The sequence below is a fragment of the Juglans regia genome, chromosome 8 (assembly GCF_001411555.2).
Source record: "Juglans regia cultivar Chandler chromosome 8, Walnut 2.0, whole genome shotgun sequence".
Taxonomy (NCBI): Eukaryota; Viridiplantae; Streptophyta; class Magnoliopsida; order Fagales; family Juglandaceae; genus Juglans; species Juglans regia.
This window is the reverse complement of record NC_049908.1, coordinates 27,012,761-27,033,998: the sequence shown is the minus strand read 5'-3', so window position 1 is coordinate 27,033,998 and position 21,238 is coordinate 27,012,761. Positions and strand designations below refer to the sequence as shown.

At 36.1% G+C, this 21,238-nt stretch overlaps 2 protein-coding genes across 2 annotated transcripts; both read left to right on the top strand.

Annotated features, from left to right (window-relative positions):
• The first annotated feature begins 1,139 nt into the window (after positions 1-1,139).
• On the top strand, positions 1,140-5,136 carry LOC108989032 (squalene epoxidase 3-like). The gene is made up of 8 exons (XM_018962474.2): positions 1,140-1,787; positions 2,395-2,506; positions 2,698-2,872; positions 3,050-3,218; positions 3,461-3,679; positions 3,850-4,125; positions 4,330-4,608; positions 4,780-5,136. The coding sequence occupies exons 1-8, from the start codon at positions 1,206-1,208 to the stop codon at positions 4,915-4,917; spliced, it is 1,950 nt and encodes a 649-aa protein (XP_018818019.2). The 5' UTR covers positions 1,140-1,205; the 3' UTR covers positions 4,918-5,136.
• Positions 5,137-17,240: 12,104 nt separating this feature from the next.
• LOC108989033 (1-aminocyclopropane-1-carboxylate synthase 3-like) lies at positions 17,241-19,341 on the top strand. Its single transcript, XM_018962476.2, has 4 exons — positions 17,241-17,550; positions 17,675-17,806; positions 17,947-18,107; positions 18,288-19,341. The coding sequence occupies exons 1-4, from the start codon at positions 17,404-17,406 to the stop codon at positions 19,276-19,278; spliced, it is 1,431 nt and encodes a 476-aa protein (XP_018818021.1). The 5' UTR covers positions 17,241-17,403; the 3' UTR covers positions 19,279-19,341.
• Positions 19,342-21,238: the final 1,897 nt, after the last annotated feature.

The following is a 21,238-nucleotide window of genomic DNA, read 5'->3' as shown; positions in this document are numbered from 1 at the left end:
AGGCAATACAAATTAATTAGCCGAGAAAAACGAAAAAAAAAAAAAAAAGTCACCAGATTATACAAACTAGGCTCCGCGCTGCTAATAATCTGTTGCCAACCGGCCGGAATAATTTAACTCACTCGCATTTAATGATCATTGCCGGACAGCTACTCCAAATTTTACAAGTTGCATGAGAAATAATATTTATAGTTGTGGTTGGGCAAGTCGCGTCGTGTAATTTTTTTTTTAAATAATAAGTAAATATAAGATTTATATAAATTTTTTTTTAATAATTAATTTAATTTTTTTTAAAATAATTACGTGACGTATATACACTTTACGTCTATATATATATAACATTACTCTTTATATATATAGCTGATGGCAACGACAACCATGCATTAATGCTGGATTACTAATATTGTTTAAAACTGTTGTTTTCAAGATTTTAGGACTTCAACTTTTTTAAATATAAATATAAATTAATTAAAATAATGCTATGTACAATTTTTATTTTAGAGATTGTAATATAAGTTTAGATAATTTTTTCTTTAAAATTTTTAAAATTATAAAAATATCCTTCCTAAAATGATATTTTTTATCATTTAATAAAGGACTTGCACATATAATTTTCAAGTGGAGACTGTAAATAGAATTTATCAATTAATTATATGGTATTTATAACTGTTTAAAGCTTTAATGCTTACATCATAGCCACGCTTTTGGAGAAGGAAGTCGCTAATTTGCTACGTGTATTATTCATTTTTCTGATGACATTAATTTATTTTGGAGAAGGAAGTTCTATCAAGCTAAGCTTTGCTTTGCAATGCACATAATAGAGACATTAATTAATTTATTTGAAAAAGGATTAACTTGTTTACTAGTGTAGCCAATAAATATTTAACAACCCATTAAACTAGCCTATAATGTTCCCTAGTTAATTAATTTCTTTTCAGGTGGGTCCCTTATTTATTCACTTTTTTCAAAGCGACTGCACGGCGACTGCACGCTCACGACTGCAAGTATCATTTCTCTATATATATATATATATAGAGTCAGTCCATGTCTTATTAATACTTACTTTTTGGGGTCAATATTAAAGACCTGAATTAGAGGGAATTTACCTCAAAGACAACCCTGTATTCCTCCTACTTAAAACTTACTTTATTTAATGACTTTCAAGAGAAAGGGCAAAATGACAATAACCAATTCCAAGGTCCCTTATGAGGCAGTCAGCCATTTCTTACCCACCACAATGGCACAACAATCTCAAGTTTCACAGTTGCTGCTATAAATCCACCGATTCACATGCACATTTACATTCACAGTCACAACCATATGTTCTTCACCACCGCTGCGTTGTAATCTCTCTCTATAAAGCCTCGTTGCCTCCTAAATTCTCACCACCCACATCCATATTACTTAGAAGAACCAGAACAAGAGCCGGTATTGCGAACAGGGTAGAGGGTGAAACGGAGGATTTGATCCAACCCATTTGTTCTTCCTCTTTTTCTTCATCTGGGTCTCATTGTTTCATCCCGCTGAAGACAATGATGGCTATCGACCAGCACGTACTCTGGGCCTTCTTTGCCTCCCTGTTCGGCTTCGTTCTTCTCTACTCTCTCCGTCGTTGGAATTGTAGCAATGCCAACAAGAAACAGCTCAAGAAGAAGAGTTTTCCGGAAGAATGCGCGAAACAGAGCTTTAGCGATGGAGAATCTCGCCCATTGGAGGGCTCCGGCACTGACGTTATCATCGTCGGCGCCGGTGTAGCGGGTGCCGCCCTCGCTTACACCCTCGGCAAGGTAATTGTTTCTTTTTCTCAAGACAATAAAGAACTTCTAAAATTTGAAAATTCTCGACTTCAATTCTTTTTGCATGGGTATGAAAATTGGTGGGTCTTTTGAAATTTCCGGTATTATGAAACCAGAGAATTCTGGAGCATATATATAGGCACTGATCAAATTCAGGAATCTGGCATCAAGGCTTGAAAATAATTTTTTTTAATTAATTTTCGCATACTTTTATTTTATTGGGGAATCTGGGTCGGTGAATATGTGTGGAAGTAAATTACGCAAGTGCAATTTTAATAGAAAATTGTATTAGATAGTTTAATCAATAGGAATTGGAAGCTTAACTGAATGCATTGTGTTTCAAGGGAGGTGACAGCCACCTCACAAGTGATTTAAGATTTACCAGTATTGGAGTTTTATCGCATGTAGCAGCATCTAATTATTAATGATTTCCTGTGATTTACTTGACATAATAGCTGTAAACCGTGTTACGAAGTTCTTGTGTTTAAAGTTGCCTACTTTACCTGCAATATCACCCCTCAACAACCACTTACCATTAAATTGTTGATTTATTTCCTTTTACAAGTAGAATCTAAATTTTTTTTGCGACTAATTTCAGGACGGAAGACGGGTTCATGTGATTGAAAGAGACTTGACAGAGCCAGACCGAATTGTCGGTGAACTTCTGCAGCCAGGGGGATACCTAAAACTAATTGAATTGGGCCTTGAAGGTATGCTTGGAAGTTCACATCGTTATTGTAATTTCCTGTATCCTTGAAGTACAATAAAATTTTTTTAAGGATTATTGCAAACGTGGTTGTGAACTGACTCGTATTCCAAGGAGAATTTGTTGGCGTTGGTATAATGATTACTTAATATTGGTTTTGGTTGTGTATTGGTGACAATTGTGCTTGGATATCAGATTGCGTCGAGGAAATTGATGCTCAGCGAGTGGTTGGATACGCTCTCTTCAAGGATGGGAAAAATGCTAGACTGTCTTATCCTTTGGAAAAGTTTCATTCAGATGTGGCTGGAAGGAGCTTCCACAACGGGCGTTTTATACAAAGGATGAGAGAAAAAGCTGCCACTCTTCCCAAGTAATATTTCTTGCTGCTTACTTTCAACTTCGCATAGTAAAGTTTTATGCTATTCTTGCTCCATGAATCTCCTACACTGTAGGTTGTTAAAATATTGCTTTGTGCACATTCCACTTTTCTTGAATTTGGTCTTCAAGGTTTGCACTGTACTAAGCACATAGTTATGTCCATGTTCAGTGTGCAATTGGAACAAGGTACAGTTACATCCCTGCTTGAAGGAAATGGGACCATTAAGGGGGTTCAGTACAAAACGAAGGATGGCCAAGAACTTAAAGCTTATGCTCCTCTTACAATTGTGTGTGATGGTTGCTTCTCAAATCTGCGCCGCTCTCTTTGTAACCCTAAGGTGAAGTTACCATCTTGGAACTATCTAATAGTTACAGTTTGCCTGGTGCAGTTAGAGTTTAGTTGAGAATTGTTCACTGATCATATTTGGACAGTTATAATATATATTATCATAACCCAGGATCTAGCGAAATTAATTTTTCTTTTTTGCATACACATCTACTATTTTGCGGTTGGGCATATGCATTCTTGCTCCATTCCATATTGAGACTGACTCTGTGGAAAACTAACATTTTTCAACAGGTAGACGTGCCATCTTGTTTTGTGGGTTTAGTCTTGGAGAACTGTGAACTTCCATTTGCAAATCATGGACATGTCATTTTAGCCGACCCTTCACCCATCTTGTTTTATCCAATCAGTAGTACTGAGGTTCGCTGTTTGGTTGATGTACCTGGTCAGAAATTACCTTCTGTTGCTAAAGGTGAAATGGCCAACTATTTGAAAACGGTGGTGGCTCCACAGGTATCTATTTTTTTTTTTGTAAATGATCTTTGATTTTGAAGTCCACGACTCAATTCCAATGGCAGTACTACTAGTACTGTATTTGGTATTTTTCATCCTTTTTTTGCGTTGGCTTCAACAAGAACATCTGTTCCTGCACCTTGGATTAATCTAGTGAATTTCAATTACAGATTCCAGCTGAGCTTAAGGAGGCCTTCATATCTGCAGTTGATAAAGGAAATATTAGAACCATGCCAAATAGAAGCATGCCAGCGGATCCGCTTCCTACTCCTGGAGCCCTTCTAATGGGTGATGCTTTCAACATGCGGCATCCTCTAACTGGAGGTGGGATGACTGTGGCACTTTCCGATATTGTCGTACTCCGAGATCTTCTTAAGCCACTGCGTGACCTGAATGATGCACCTTCATTGTCCAAGTATCTTGAATCCTTTTACACCTTGCGAAAGGTAAACTCTCTAGAACAAAAAGTGTTTTGCTGCACGTATTGCTTATTCATGTGGTGCTTGTAGAATTGGATGGCAAAGTGTTCTTTCCGTTGTTTCTGAATTGCTTTGTTAAATGATGATGTTTGAAAAGTCAAGGAACCTTTTAATGTCCAAGGGATGTTAATTCACGCTAACATTGTTGTATGATATGGTTTGTCATTATAGCCGGTGGCCTCTACAATAAATACTCTGGCTGGTGCCCTCTACAAGGTGTTTTCTTCTTCACCTGATCAGGCAAGGAAGGAGATGCGCCAAGCATGTTTTGACTATTTAAGCCTTGGAGGCATATTTTCAACAGGACCGGTAGCTTTACTCTCTGGTCTAAACCCACGTCCATTGAATTTAGTTCTCCATTTCTTTGCGGTTGCAATATATGGTGTTGGTCGTCTGCTACTACCATTTCCTTCACCCAAAGGCATGTGGATTGGAGCTAGGCTGATTTCGGTGCGTATTCCACATCAATTTTTGCATTTTTTTTGGTAGAATGCCAAGTCCAAATGGTTATTCTATCCTTTTTTCTTTTTGTTTTTACATCTATAGGCATGAATTAATAACCTCATCTGTATAAATAAATATCCCCTACAATGCCTATTGAACAATTTTTGTACTTTTCAGAGTGCATCCAGTATAATATTTCCCATTATCAAGGCAGAAGGAGTGAGACAGATGTTCTTCCCTGCAACCGTTTCAGCATACTATAGAGCTCCTCCTATCAAGCAAGACATCCAAAAGGATATGGCAGAGATCAAGTAGCCGAGGCTTTGTTGCAGTCGAGTAAAAGCAGAGAGTCATCACAAGCAAGCAAATATATGTATACAAACAAAATAATTGATATTAAATTTAATGTATCTTGATATTTCCACTTGAGGGCATGGCATAATTGTTTATACATTGAGACCGCTATAAACTGCTGTAACTATATGAACAATCATTCTGTTAGAACTCAAAATTATGCATTTGCTCTTTAACTTATAGAAAATCTAAAGAAACTCCTTTAATAAAGAAAAAAGTAAATTTCGCTAGAGAATCTGGATAACTATGTTATGGGGTTTACTAATGACAAATAGGAACAAATTTACCTTCAAACTTACATCGGCTCAGCTTCTTTTGAGATTTATCCTTCATGAGAATTTTTTGAATGATTGGACTTTGACACAACTTCATTTGGAGTATTCACAACTTGGCTTCCTTTAATAAAGATAATGCCCTTAGAGATAGTGGCAGTGAATGATGAGGTTAGAGATTATTTGCCTTGGGAAGTTGTGTACCCCAATCTACGACCATAGCTAGAGTTTTGAAAGGTTAACATCTATTCAATTTCTGAGTTGCAAATTTTTGTTGGCACTCTTGAGAAATTTTCAATTCCTTTTCCAGTTCATCCTTTTGAGTCTTACACCTTGATATTTCAACTTTAGAAATTTTCAGTACTTCTAAAACATTGTTCTTTTTATTCTCCACAGCTGTGAGTTTGTTGTACAACTTCTTGTTTAATTTTTTCAGCTTGACCATTTCTTCACATAAATCATTATAAGCTTCTTGTATACTCAGCTCATGGTCAGCATCAAAAAAAGCTACATCGAGTCACTGTCATCATATTCACTTTCAGATTTTGTTAGCACAATTTCAGAAAAATCATCAACAACAATGGTAAAAGCCATAAAGGAATTTTCATTATCAGACGACGAAACAGAATTTTCAGATTCTAAACTGTCATCACTAAGTGTGACATTCAATATTTTCCCCTTATTTTTCTTAAAGTTTGGGCAGTCCACTCTAATGTGACCATAGCCGGAGAACTCATGATACTGTAATTTGTCATTTTTCTCAAATTTTTCTTTATTCTATTTTTCTTTATAACTTTTCTTTGCAGGAAATTCTTTACCTCTTTCCACTAGCCTTTCTTGTTGAAAAAGAATTTTTTGAATTTCCTTGCAATGAGATCTATATCCTCATCATTCAGATTTTCTTCATCAGAAAAATCATCTCGATCTTCTTCAACAATTTTTAAACTAATGGACTTACCTTTTCTTGTTTCAGGAAGAGACAACTCATATGTTTGTAAGGAGTTGGCTAGTTCTTCAATTTTAATAGCATCCAAATCCTTACTTTTCTCAATGACTGTAATTTTTGGGCGAAATCTTTTAGGTAAGGATCTTAAAATCTTTCTCACAACTCTTGAATCCTCCACATTCTCACCGAGATTAAACCTAGAATTCACAATATCATTAAGTTTAGCATAAAAATCATTAAAACTCTCATCTTTCAACATTTTACTCTCTTAAAATTTTGAGGTTAGCATCTGCAATTTTAAGTTTTTTACAATTTTTGTGCCTTCATGTGTAACCCCCAAAATATCCCATGTTTTTTTTGCAATCTCACATATTGAGATTTTTTTAAATTAATCGGGAGATACAACCATGAAAATAGTGTTAAGTCCTTTACTATTTCAGTAATTGTTGTTGATCTCATCTCTAGTCCAAGCATCAAGAGATGTCTCGGGCTTAGTTCATCCTCGTTCAACTGCATGCCACACACGTTCATCCAAAGACTTTAGGAAAACCCTCATATGAACTTTCGAATAAGCATAGTTTTTGCCATCAAAGTGTGGCGGAACATATAACGATGATATAATTTACATAGGGACACGAATCATACTTGAATGAGTGAACCATTCTTTGATACCAATTGAAATTACTCAAGTACCCCTGTAGCGTAACACAAAGATCTACCAATTTACTCAACAAATTGGTTAGTTGTCAACCATGCAATTATTTAATAATAAAGAAATAACGTAGAGTACATAAATTGCATAACACAAAAATTGGTAACAAAAGGAAACCCTTTAAAGAACTATTTAAAGGTAAAACCCTACGGGACAACCAAACCCATAAAAGTCAATTTTATTACTTGAAAATCAATTACAAGCAAATTTCAATTATAAAACTTTTGTCAATTGACACTCTTACTTGACCAGACAAACGACCTGTTTGTCTATACCGAGTAGTCAGAATCTTTGACGATCTTTGAACAATGACAAATAGGAACAAACTTGCCTTGGTTCAGCTTCTTTGAGGTTGATCATTCATGAGAATTTTTAAAATGATTTGACTTTGACACGGCTTCATCTGGAGCATCCACAACTTAGCTTCTTTTAACAAAGATAATACCCTTATAGGTAGTGGCAGCGGATGATAAGGTAGAGATTCTTTGCCTTGAGAAGTTGTGTACTCCAAACCAATACGATCATAGCTAGACTTTGAAAGCTGTATGTGCTTATATCACTGGTGTACGTATAGGCAACAATGGGTGGCTTTTGTAGTGATAAGTTTTCTCTCTATGTTTTTTCTTCTGCTAAAACCATCAGGCCTTTTAACATGCGTAATTCTATAGATCAGCCACTGTACACCCCACACCTCGTACAACCCATCATTTCACTCTCTCTCCTCAACTCAACTTAATCTCATCGACCCCTCTCTCATCAAACACTCTCTCTCCTCAAACTCTATCTCATCTCATTGGACCCCTCACTCTCTCTTCAAATTCTTTTCAATTTTTTCTTTTTTCCTCATCAGACCCCCTTCTCTCTCTCATCATTTCAATGTCTCTCTTTCTCTCTCATCATTTTCACCCATCATTTCACTCTCCACCATCTCATCGGACCCCTCACTCTCTCTCTTCAAATTCTTTTCATTTTTTTCTTTTCTCCTCATCAGACCCTCTATCTCTCTCATCATTTCACTCTATCTCTTATCATTTTCACCCATCATTTCACTCTCTCTCATCTCATCAGACTCCCCTCTCTCTCATCAAGCTCTCTCTCCTCAAACTCTCTCTTATCTCATCCGACCCCTCACTCTCTCTTCAAATTCTTTTCAATTTTTTCTTTTCTCCTTATGAGAACCCCCTCTTTCTCTCATCATTTCACTGTCTTTCTCATCAAGCTTTCTCTCCTCAAGCTCTCTCTCATCTCATCGGACCCCTCTCTCTCTTTAAATTCTTTTCAATTTTTTCTTTTCTCCTCATCAAACCCTCTATCTCTCTCATCATTTCACTCTCTCTCTTTCTCTCTCATCATTTTTACCCATCATTTCACTCTCTCTCATCTCATCGGACCCCTCACACTCTCTCTTCAAATTCTTTTTAGTTTTTTCTTTTCTTCTCATCAGACTCCCCTCTCTCTCTCTCATCGTTTCACTCTATCTCTCTCTCTCATCATTTTCACCCATCATTTCACTCTCATCTCATCGGATCCCTCTCTCTCATTTTTGTCAAGTTTTCACTCATTTTTGTTAATAGGAAGAAGAGATAGTGAAAAAAAAGGAAGTCCGCGTAAGGTGTGGGTTGTAGGAAGGGAATAGTGGTTGATGAGAAAAATATTTCTTTGAAGTAATTGTATTCCAGCTACATAAGGAGATGTTTAGTAATGACAATCTCCTATGTTTCTACTTCTCTCTAATTTTCGTCCTTGCACACACCATCTATGAGAGGACCCTATAGCATTAGTATTACACTTTCCTATTGGAAATATGTACGCCTTCGAAAGGCTACTTTCAATTAACAACTCCTTTTGAGATTTGGATCCCTAAAGGTTGATGACCATTTTTGAAGCAGACTTGTTTCCCCCATTCATGAACTATTCAAGCAATGTACAGTTCAGTGTCTAGTTCTTGGTGGGTCTGGCCCATCAATAGTTTGGTGTTCCTTGGTCAGGAACCCAGCATCCATGTTAAATGCAAATGGCAACATTTCGTCATGTTTTGATTTGAAGTGGCCCAAAACTGTTTTTCCTTTTTCCTTTATTAGCAAGAGTGGCCCAAAAACTGGCTGTCGCTGTTAGAAACGATATTTCCTCCTAATTAAAGCCTTTAATTAGGTCAATCAATGAGAAATGAAGTGATTAAACACGTATTCGACAAGAGCAACTCCTTGCCTACGCAGCTTAATTAATGCATTCGTTTTTTGGGATTGAGTGACACAAACACTAACATGCCATCCTGTTTTTTCAACAGTAAGGCATAATCTCAGATACAAATTAAACCTAACAAAATAAGTCACAATTCATGTTAGCATCTACCCAAGCTGATGATTAAATACATGCATGCAAAATACGCCGACCCACTTTACAGCTGATCAAGCACTACATTAATGAAGTAGGCCACCACAAGCTAGCTAGCAGCAGTAGTACTCTGAGTCTCAAGCTGGGCCGTTCTTGAGTCGCCATCTAAATAGCAATAAGGCATGCATGCAAACTGTACAGCATGGTTGGCGTTGTTTGATTGCGATAGCTTAATTGCAGCAAATAATTAGAAAAATGTGCTGAACGACATATATACTAGCATTTTAATTTGGAACAACTAAAAACTGTACACACATCGACCCTTTGATGTGTGAGTGAAGGCACACTCCATGCTTGGCTGTTACCCATAATTAATGACCCACTTGTACAGTACAACAAAACACCCCATGCATGTAGGACTACTTGACTGACTGTAAATGGTCCTCACTCCTGATCATCAGTTGATATCTTGTATATATGCAGGTAGATATATAGCGTGACTTTGGAGAACTTGATTTTCTTTTGTCTTATTAATCGAATTATTGGAGCTGTAATATAGGGTTTTTGTAATATACAGAAAAGGAATGTGAAAGATCAAGTGGAATCGTTGACAATAAGTCAATATAAACGTAAATATATAGCTAAAATTATTGGCCGAGCATTTGCCCCTTTTCCCATTCTTTCTGTAAAAGGATGCTTCTTCTAGGATGAATTAATATTATTAGAGGACAGTATATAACGGGGAAAAGAAAGAACAAATCTGGAAAGAGAGATTTAGGTTTCTGTGATATTCCCATTAATGATCTTCTACTGCTGCATGCGCCAACAAAATACAAGGGTCTTTGTTGTTAAAAATGCAATAAAAAGGGAAAAGTGCCAAGACTCGAAGCTGCATGGTATATATAGGCATTCGCCCCGTTTTCATTGCCTTAGAAAGAGAATTCAGGAACGTCGCAACATGATTTGATCAAAATAATTGCATGGGGAGGGAATTAATCAATGATCTATCGAAGATGTTTACTAAAGTGGGAATTTCTCTCTATCATTTTCTGTCAGATATACCAGTGCAGGTATTTCCGATAGCTCAATGTTTTCCTTCTTTAATTCCTTCAAACTTAATTATCAACTTCATTACAAACAATTAACATCATGCAACATTATAGTTATATATATATACATATATATATATATATATAGTCTATAACTTGACATATTCCTTTCATATTGAATTTTGAATACCTAGTCATTTGGATAAGAATTAACTAGCTAGGATCACCTTAGATCACAACAACTAAGTAAAGAATTAAGACAATATTCCATGCAACAATATCATATTATTAATATACTAGTGCACTCAACTATATATGTACAACACGCATCAAGTTTTTGAGCAACATGATTTTCCCACGTACTCCCTACATGAATTCCTTCCTTCACAGGAACGAGCCATGCTAGAACCATAGATATGTAAGTACTTGCAAGATCTCTAACGCGGTTAGCAAACATATTACATCAATTTTGAACTTCGAATTAATAGCCCCTGGGGGATCAATATCACCTTCTGTCAAGTCAATGGTTGAAAAAAAAAACTAAAAATTCTCATATCTTTAGAAAAGACTTTGGGGTAGTACTTCTCAGCTTGTTGTTTGGAGTTTCAGTCGTTTTGTTTCTACTAATTTAGTTAAGTTGGTATCAATAGTTTTCGTTGACCTTCCAGTACATTATAAGTGCATATATACATACGTCAAGTATCAATGTCATCGACAGAGACTCTGTGAGAGAAGGGGAGAGAGAACTGATCATGGAGGGCTGGAGACGCTAGGGCCTACGTTATTGAAGACCGGAAGCAAATGTTCCCTAATGTCTCCTAGGAAAAGAGTGTGAAATGGACTAATTAACGTGAGCATCATGTTAGCTGTCACCATGCGCGCAGTACTATAAATAGCCCTCAAATGGTCCCGAATCTACTTTTGTATATATAGGGTGTGAAGTGGGGGCACTTAGACAAGGGTTTCACATGCCCTAATAACCATTCTTCGACTACAAACCATGTGGCGCAAGTGGGGTTGTCCCAAGCATCCATTTAACTCCGAGTTAAGTCACTTGGCCGGATAGTGCATGAGTTATAAGCATCAATTTTAACCCTAAAATATGTCTAATTCACACCAACTTGTGCTCCTATGAAGGGATACCAACATATATACCCAAGTTGTGGCCATTGACAAACCAAAACTACTCCTGCCCGGGAAACAGCTGGTTGATCATGATTGTTGGAAATGAGAGTCCATGTAATTTACCAACTATGATTCGGGTTTTTTAGAATGCATGTAAGACTACGTTTTTGCATGGGTTTTTGTATCATGTCTTTGCTTGTCAAGTGTGTGTGCCCTACAAGCGGAAATGTCATGAATTGCATCAATCAGATCATTCCAGTCAAACGCGAAACTGCAATGATCAGCAGAATTGTCCATTTATTAGGAATTCAGATGATAGCCAAGTAATTTGCGTGATATAATATTATGTGGGGTACGTGGGCATCAATTCCACAACTGGAATTAGCATCCTGTTGTCGTTAATAGTGATCAAATCAAGTCTGATCTTCTGCATGACTAACCTAGCTAGCTAGCTAGGTCACTTCCAAGTTCTCATTATGTTTCATTTTATAATTGCTCTTAGCTCATTTGATCATCCCCCATCTCGATGATCTCTCCCATGGCCAAGTCCTGCGGCTCAAATTTTATGATTTTAATTGAAGCCGTGTTTTCATATTAATTAATGACTACTACTACTACGTACGTACCATGCATTTTCTTTCTTTCCTTTGTTTGTTTGTTTGTTTTTTTCTAATATTTGATTTTAAGCAAGTATAATTTATATATATCTATACATGTATGGAAGAAAACTTCATTGGGGCCAAATATTACAGGCATAATATATTGATTTTAGCTTGTATCTTTAGCCATTGTGCCAATATATATATCATCATGTATACATTTTGATTTAGTATCTGATCAGACGGTTAAATGTTCTCTTTTGTTTTTAATTAATTGGTATATGCGTATAATATATGTAGTATGTATAATATCGGTTGACCCGACATGACTCGTTTGATTCATTTATTTATTCAAGCATGAACAAAATGCAATTGAACTTGGGGGTGAACGAGAGAGGGAGATATGAAGGAATGAGATAACTAGGATAACCCAAAATCTTAATTAATTGTACCAATTTTTGAGTTGGAATTAGTTTATTATATAGATTGTTAAAAGGTCCATGCAAATGTGAACTTTGTACGAGAGGCCGTTGCGGAAGAAAGCGCCGAGAGACCAGGAGATCAGACAAAGATCCAGGCATAATTGCCATTCAACGAATCAAGACACATTGGTCCCCTCATAATTACTAATATCAACAACTATTATATATACACTACCAAGTTTGAATTGAATGTAGTGGGACAAGTTGATTTCCACGATACATTTTATTTAATTATTATAATTTTTTTAAAATTTTTATACAAAATAAAAGGAACAATTCAATTTTTTCAAATCTCAAAACAATATAAAAAATATTAAAAAAATATATTCTAACAATATTTTATTTTATTTTTTAATTTTTATCTCAAGTACTCATCTCATTTCATGTCATCTCATCTACGAAAACAAACTAGATCTAAAAATTAATGTACATTAATTAAACCGTAAAAAAGATAAACTTGTACGTATAAGAGGGTTGAGGAAGAAAATGAGAGAAAAATTAGACCTAGCTCGGTATTTTCGTGCATTCACCTAATCAAATATATATGCATGGTACCCAACAACGGACCTAATTTAATAGGATTATATTAATCTTATTTTGTATGGGTTCCCTCTACAAAATTATTTTGATTTTATAGATTAATTACTTATAAGTCCAATTAGATTCAATACTTGATGATTTTGTTTCTTTAAAAGAACGCAAGTTACAATTTTAGACATTTTGTATTTTTTTTGTTTGATATATTTGTATGATTGTCTTTATGTTATTTCAATGATATCTTGTTCTTGACATATCATATACTTTTTTAATATATAGGTTGTATTAAATGAATTTTATTTTTATTTTAGATCTTACTAGTATATTGTTCTATACAGCAGAAAAAATTATATAAAAATAGAACAAAAAATATTTTATTATAGTTTTAGCTTTGCTTGACCCCCGCCCCAAAACAAATTTTTGGTTCTGCCACTGATGGTGCCCTCATTGCTGACATCAACCACTACTAGGGCTGCAAATGGTCCGGTCCGGTCCAGGGTCCATCATTTTTCCAGACCGGATTGGACCGAACACCCAAAGGGACCGGACCGGACACCCAGTCGGTCCAGCCTATTATTTTTTTAAAATAATTAATAAAAAAAATTTATTTAAAATACTAAATTAAATTAAGTAACTTATTAATGTGGATTATGTAACAAACTCAATAAAAAAAATATTTTATATGATCAATGATAATAAATTAGATGAAAATTATATTATTAATTTATATAATTACTATATAATTAACTAATTGATATTATATATTAGTTAATTCATAGAATATTAACAAGTGTTAATAACATATTTAAAATTTTATATTGTTAATAGTGATAGGTTAGATGAAGATATATATAAAATATTATTAATTTATAGAATATTAACAAGTATTAATAATATATTTAAAAATTTATATTGTTAATTGTACAATTATTATATATAAAATATATATATATTTTTTTTCATTCGGTCCGGTCCAGTCCGGTCTGAAAAAACCTTGGACCGTGGATCGGACCGAAAAGTATCGGTCCTCTAAAATGTGGACCGGACCGGACTGGTCTAAGTCTCGGTCCGGTCCGGTCTGGACCAAAGCGGTTGGTCAAGTCAGTCCGTTCGGTCCGACCGGACCGTTTATCACTCCTAACTACTACAGTACTACTACACGTATATAGTCTGCAATAAGGTTGCTTCACTGTAGTTTCCTCATGTGATGATCATCACCTGCACTGATTTCGATCCTCGTTAGTTGTTTAGCAAATAGCAACTACTCCTTTAATTTAGCAGCAGACCTTCATATATATACGCGCGGTTGCTTGGAGGTGGTTTCCTATATATATATATAAAATTAAGTACCCCATATCAAACCTGAAAACGAAACAAGGATCAAGTAAACTTATATATACTTGACATATATACAAAGTACAAACACGATCGATCTTCATGATGAGCTGTCTGTCACTTTTCTCATGAAATCCCTCAAAAATGTTGAAGGCAACGACGAATTAGAGAGAAAATTAAAAGGACCTCGGAATCTGGAAGCCACACCTCACCTACCTAATTACCTAAGCTAGAGCCAGCTAACAAAAATAACCCTTCGATTGCTTGCTCACTTTTTAATCACTTGATCTATTACGTACTGAAAAGGCACTTTCTTTAATGAATTTTTTCAGTGAATTAAACTTATCCTAAGATTCACACTTTGTAAACCTAACAAATCAGGTAGCTAAAACTAAGGGCGGACGCGACGGTAGTCCAGTCTTTGGCGTCCAATTGGCGTGCAGGTGTCATGTTATCATGACTAAAACACTACCACCAACTCTAATATTCAATGGGCAGGCAGGCAGGCAGGCACCAACTCTATCTTGTTAAATTTGCACACGTCTCCTGCACTCAGAACGGGGCTCGAGCCATATTGCGACGGAAAAAAGGTCTAGCTTAATTATACACCTGATCACCTCACACATGATGAGTTCCTGCTCAAATTCAAACCCCTTGATCATCAGCAATATCAGCATCATATTTTACCAAATGCAAAGATTTTCAGCAAAACATGATCTTTCTGCAGAATACAAAATCTTGGGTTTAAATCTCTTAAGATCATAATAATATTATCGTTTTGGACGCGCGCACTACTAGAGATAGTAGTAGTACTACTACCGATCGACAAGTTTGACCTGAAATAATCAAGTCATTTGGTTTGGAAGTTGATCATGAACAGGAAGTAATGGAGAGGCTTAAAGGTGAAGGATATGGCCGACAAGTATTTGATGCGGCAAGTCCAGCAAGGGAGCATATGGGCCATGGAGGCACAGTACTCTTGGCTGGGTCGTAGCGCGCGCGGACCAGCTTGTGGGTCACTCTTGCCTTTTTATTGCTGTCGGTATGGCTTTCTGATCAACATTACAACACTTTTCGATCCCTACCTTGTCTTAAAGTTTGTTTTTTTCTTTTTTTTAAACTTTTTTTTGTTTCCAATTATTTCCCTATTCTAGGTTAAAACATTCACGCAGAATTAACTGAAATTTTTGAACTCAATTAATGGTACTAGTACTATTTCTTTGCCTTTTTGAAAAATTGTACTTAAATTAATTTTCACTCTCAAAACTATATATCAACAATAAATTGGATTTGTAGGGAAGAAATAATTTGAGGATGAATTTGTACGTGTTTTCTTCCCTAAAAGGTAATTTTGTTGTCGTGCATGCAGTCGTTTAATTACAAACCACTAAAAGTAAGACATTACACATTCTAACTACAAAAAACTTATGTATAATACACTCTTGATCTAATTCGATCTAACCGTTAAGGTGAATCAAAAATAAATTATATATATATATATATATATATATATGACACAATCTTACAGGTTGGTGATCTTAACCAAAGATGCACATGATTGTAATTTTCTTGATAGCTACATTCAAGTCACTCGGGATTATTGTTTGGATACAAGAAGTCTTTTAGTTCATCTTATTTAGTCATTACAACTTTCTCAAACTCCCATGCAAAATACAAGAAATAATTCAACTTTATCAAATCTCAAAATAAAAATAATATTAAAAAATAATATTCTAACAATATTTTATTCATGATCTTTTATCTCAATTCACTGACCAAACCTCCCTATGATCTTTTGGAAACTAAAACTAAAAACATTTGGTCGTAGTTGAAGGCCAGTGTCAAGTGTATATATATATATATATATATATATATATATATTTCCTTAAGTTTTTCATCTTGCGGGATTAAAGATAGCTATCTAGCTAATAGGAATGAGTAAACTTATAAATTTTTTGAGAATTGCCGGTGAAATTGCTAGGTATTTTCCTAGCAGCAACTAGCTAGCTCCGTGATTAGAAAAACTTGTGTAAAGATGCTTTTCAGAAACTCTCTGTGGAAGATATATATTCTGTCCTTATTCCTAACATTATATTGTTCAAATTCGCCTTGAATTGTTGAAATATTGAAGATTGTGATCAGTTCAGAACTTCCACAGAGTAAACGGTTCAGACTTTTCTGCATTGATAATTTGTTCTTATCAATAATGAGATGCAAATAAAATTGTCTTAGTTTCGTTGAAAGACATATATATATATATATAGAGAGAGAGAGAGAGAGAGAGTGATGCGCTTAATGTCTCTACATATCTCTCCCTTTATACATATATGTGATATTATATATAATACATGAGCTTAATGTGATTGATCACATCATAGGATTAGATACTGGATAGTGAGATAAGATAAGATGATTGTATATAAAAATTGAAAATTGAATGAAATATTGTTGGAATATTATTTTTTAATAATAATATTATTATTTTAAAATTTAAAAAAATTAAATTATTTATTATATTTTATAAGATAATTTTTAAAAATTATAAAAATAAGATAAAATGAATCATTTTACTGTCTAAACGGGCCTCGATAAAGAAATAGGAAGTTGAAAAGAAAAGAGTAAAAACTCATGAATTCAAAAGTCTTGGAAGTTTTTTTGGCCGGGGCGGTGGAAAGCGCGTACCGCATACAGTACAAATATATTAATATAATTAGATTCATGTTGAAACAAGAGGTCCGGCCTGTCGCTCTCCTTGTGGTCAAATGTATTTTTTTGCATCCGACGTGGCATTCCATCTCAAAGAGACTTGACGATAAGTACTTCTATTATCTAATATATATACACACATGTGCATAGAGCTCTCCACTGCACCAATTAACCTAGCTAGCTAGCTGTGGGTCTTCAAGTTTCAATCCAAAGACGTTTCAAAGCTTTCTTTCTCTCTTTCTGATCCCCGAAATAGTTTGGATCTTGCTGTCATTCTCTGTTTTCTGCACCTTTCTGTGAAAGAGCTTCTTCTTCATAGCTTAATTAATCGCAGAGAGACAGTACCAGAAATGAAGCTCTTGTCTAGAAAGGTCACGTGCAACACTCACGGGCAAGATTCCTCATACTTCCTAGGGTGGCAGGAATACGAGAATAACCCCTTCGACGAGGTTCGGAATCCAAATGGGATCATTCAGATGGGTCTCGCGGAGAATCAGGTTAGATATATACAAATTATATAAACGTACTCCAAAATGAAACAATATTGTTTAATTCCAGCTTGAATTTGCTTACAAAGTGTGGTGGGTTACGTCGTTTTAATGCAACATTTTGAACGTACAGCTCTCCTTTGATATTCTTGAATCGTGGCTTGCTATGAACCCGGACGCAGCAGGGTTCAAAAGAGATGGAAACTCCATATTCAGAGAGCTTGCTCTCTTCCAAGATTATCATGGCCTCCCCGCTTTCAAAAAGGTATATTTATATGTGTGTGTATATATATATAATATAGCAAATTATTATTTTCCTTCCTCAGAGAAATGAAAATTTTTCCTCTAGTATATATTAACGTTTGTCTCTAACTTCAAATTTCTGGCATTCAAAATCTCTTTCAGGCATTGGCAGAATTCATGGCAGAAATCAGAGGAAACAAAGTGTCCTTTGATCCCAGCCGCCTCGTTCTCACTGCCGGCTCAACTTCAGCTAACGAGACTCTCATGTTTTGCCTAGCTGAAGCTGGCGAAGCCTTTCTCCTTCCGACTCCATACTATCCTGGGTACGTACGTACGTACATATAAAAATATCTTCCTGTTTACTTTCCCCGGCCTCTGCTAACTGCTAAGATATATCTATTACTTCTTTTAATACGTACATAAATTAATTACGAAGTGGCTCATTATTTACACGATAAAATGCATTTCCCTGATTTTGCTTGCATTCCTTGGTTAATTTGCAGATTTGATAGGGATCTCAAGTGGCGAACCGAGGTTGAGATTGTACCGATACACTGCACTAGCTCCAATGGCTTCCGGATTACTGCATCCGCTCTTGAAGAAGCCTACCAAGAAGCACATAAACGTAATCTAAGAGTGAAAGGTGTGTTGGTGACGAACCCGTCAAATCCATTGGGAACCACATTGAGTCTAAGTGAACTGAATCTCCTCATCGACTTCATTACTGCTAAAGATATCCATCTCATAAGCGATGAGATTTATTCCGGCACCGTTTTTAGCTCTCCAGGCTTCGTAAGCGTCATGGAAGTTCTAAATGGCTACGAAAACACCGAAGTCTGGAACAGAGTTCATACTGTGTATAGTCTTTCGAAGGACCTGGGTCTTCCTGGTTTTCGTATCGGGGCAATCTATTCCAACGATGAGATGGTCGTGGCCGCGGCAACCAAAATGTCAAGCTTTGGCTTAGTTTCTTCCCAAACCCAATACCTTCTTTCTGCATTGCTTTCTGACAAGAAATTCACGAAGAAATACCTCTTCGAGAACCAGGAGAGGCTTGAACAAAGACAGAAAATGCTCGTCATGGGCCTGCAGAAAGCTGGCATTAGCTGCCTTAAGAGCAATGCAGCTTTATTTTGCTGGGTGGACATGCGGCACCTCTTGCACTCTAACACTTTCGAATCGGAAATGGAGCTTTGGAAGAAAATTGTTTACGACGTCCGGTTAAATATCTCTCCGGGATCGTCCTGCCACTGCACCGAACCGGGATGGTTTCGTATTTGCTTTGCTAACATGTCCGAAGCGACTTTGAACCTCGCCATGCAACGGCTGAAGAACTTTGTTGTGGACTCCACCACCAACAATGGCAACAAAAGATCATTGCACCATTATTATTCTGCCAAGAACTCGAAAAAAAAGTCACTGATCACTAAGTGGGTTTTCCGGCTATCATCTCGTGACCGTGACCGTGACAGCGAGTCGTCCGATGAACGATAGTCTGGTCTTAAGGGCATTACTCATGATCATTCGAAAAGTTTTTTACTTTTTATTTTTCGGCCAAGTTCTGATTTTTCTTGTTTTTTCTTTTTTGAGAAGATTGTAGAAGTCATGCACTCTATCCTTTTATTGGATTAGAAGTGTCTCTAGCTTCGTTTGTACAAGTACTTCGTGTCATATTGCACCTTGCATGAATTCTTGGTGATGTCTTCATGATAACTTCACCGTGATATATGTGATCATTATCTACTAATTAATTATCTCGAAAATTCAATTACGGTGTAATTTATTTACAAGTGTACGTTGCCTTTTTAGTTATCACTTGACAGCTTATGTGTGAACAGATATTTCCGCTTGCAATGAAATACGTACGTACGTAATGGCGCCCGCGAGATAAGCGGCCAAAGACGCGGAGTACTGAACTTGTGCTGCCCTCCTGCCGACGGTGGGCGGTTTTAATTGTTTCCTATCTCGATCGACCGACCTTATCATTTACACTGCTTTTTTTAGTGAGTACGTACGTACGTATGGGACCACTACTTTATTTATTAATACCCTGGAAATGAGAAAATAAACAAAACATGAAATTTGGCCGTGTTTTTGCTTTCATGGGCCTTAGGCCAATTAAGAAGCAGAAGTCATGCATTTGTGACTTTGGTACGTATTAGGGTTTCAAACTACGTACATTCCATCTTGAGCAGGACGTCGTTGGAATTCCTGCACTTATCCAGTATCTCTGATCTGATCTTCCACTGGAAGAGAAATTAATATGCAAGTAAAGTTGACATGTCCTGAGGCTGTTTCCTTTGGGATATTCAAAATCGTCACCAACTACGCATGCAGGGCGATAAAGAGTAACTTGCAAGAAATCACAAAAGTCAAATTGCCCTTTAAACTTTCTAGGGGTGTAATCAATGCTAGCTTTATATTCTCTAGCTTGCACAGGTTACGCGGTTTCTGGCTATATATGTGTGGGTCCGAGAAGGGCAACTAAAAGGAGACAAGAAGCCAGACTTAATCCAGAACAAGTAGACTCTTTGACTCGACTCACATTAATACTGCAGAAGAATGAGACTCACCGACTTGGAAATCCCTTGGACAATGTCCAACCCTTGAGTATTTGTCCACATCATAGGTGGAAAGTATGGGGACCTTCAATCGATCCTCTGACGTCAAAGATATCGACGGACCACCAAAGACACCATTAGGGTGAGGCAAATATGGGAATCATGCCACATTAATAACACCAGTACTCGAGCTGCACACCATATTAATGATGTCATTGCAGACCTATGCCTTAGTAAATGACTCTGACACACGGACTCCATGGGGGCAGACACAATCTATCCCCCAGACTCTTGGTATAAATAGCAACTTCTAGGTACGAGAAACGCTCTATGATCTCTACTCTCTTATAACTTATTTACAAATTTCTAAAAGATTTTACTAATTTCGACATCGGGGACTCTCCAACCCCAAGGTCACCCTCTTTCAACTGCCTTCTTCTCTATTTTCACAAGTCCAAGTTCTGAGAACCTGAGTTACTATAACCTGGTCTAAAGGATGTTAACAATATTATGCATGGCCAAAATTTATGCACGAGTCTTTCTTATCTCTATTCTTGAATTAATGTGAGTTACTTCACAGGGAACAAAGCATATCTCAGATGATATTCGGTTATCAAGCATCTTGGCAGGGGATCGGATATCAAGAAAATCTGATGTCGATGTTCTTTAAATCACATCAAACCCTTTTACATGTTAATTTAACGCATCGTATGAATGTGAAATGGTACGAATCAATAAAAGATGACTCGATCATCAATATTATGTTACTCGATCACTAAGTGTGGAGTTTGTATTATATATATATATATATATATATATATATATTAATTTATACATCGCTTAGTTAGAAAATATTTATATATAGCTTAAGTAGTATAGTTAAATACAATGCA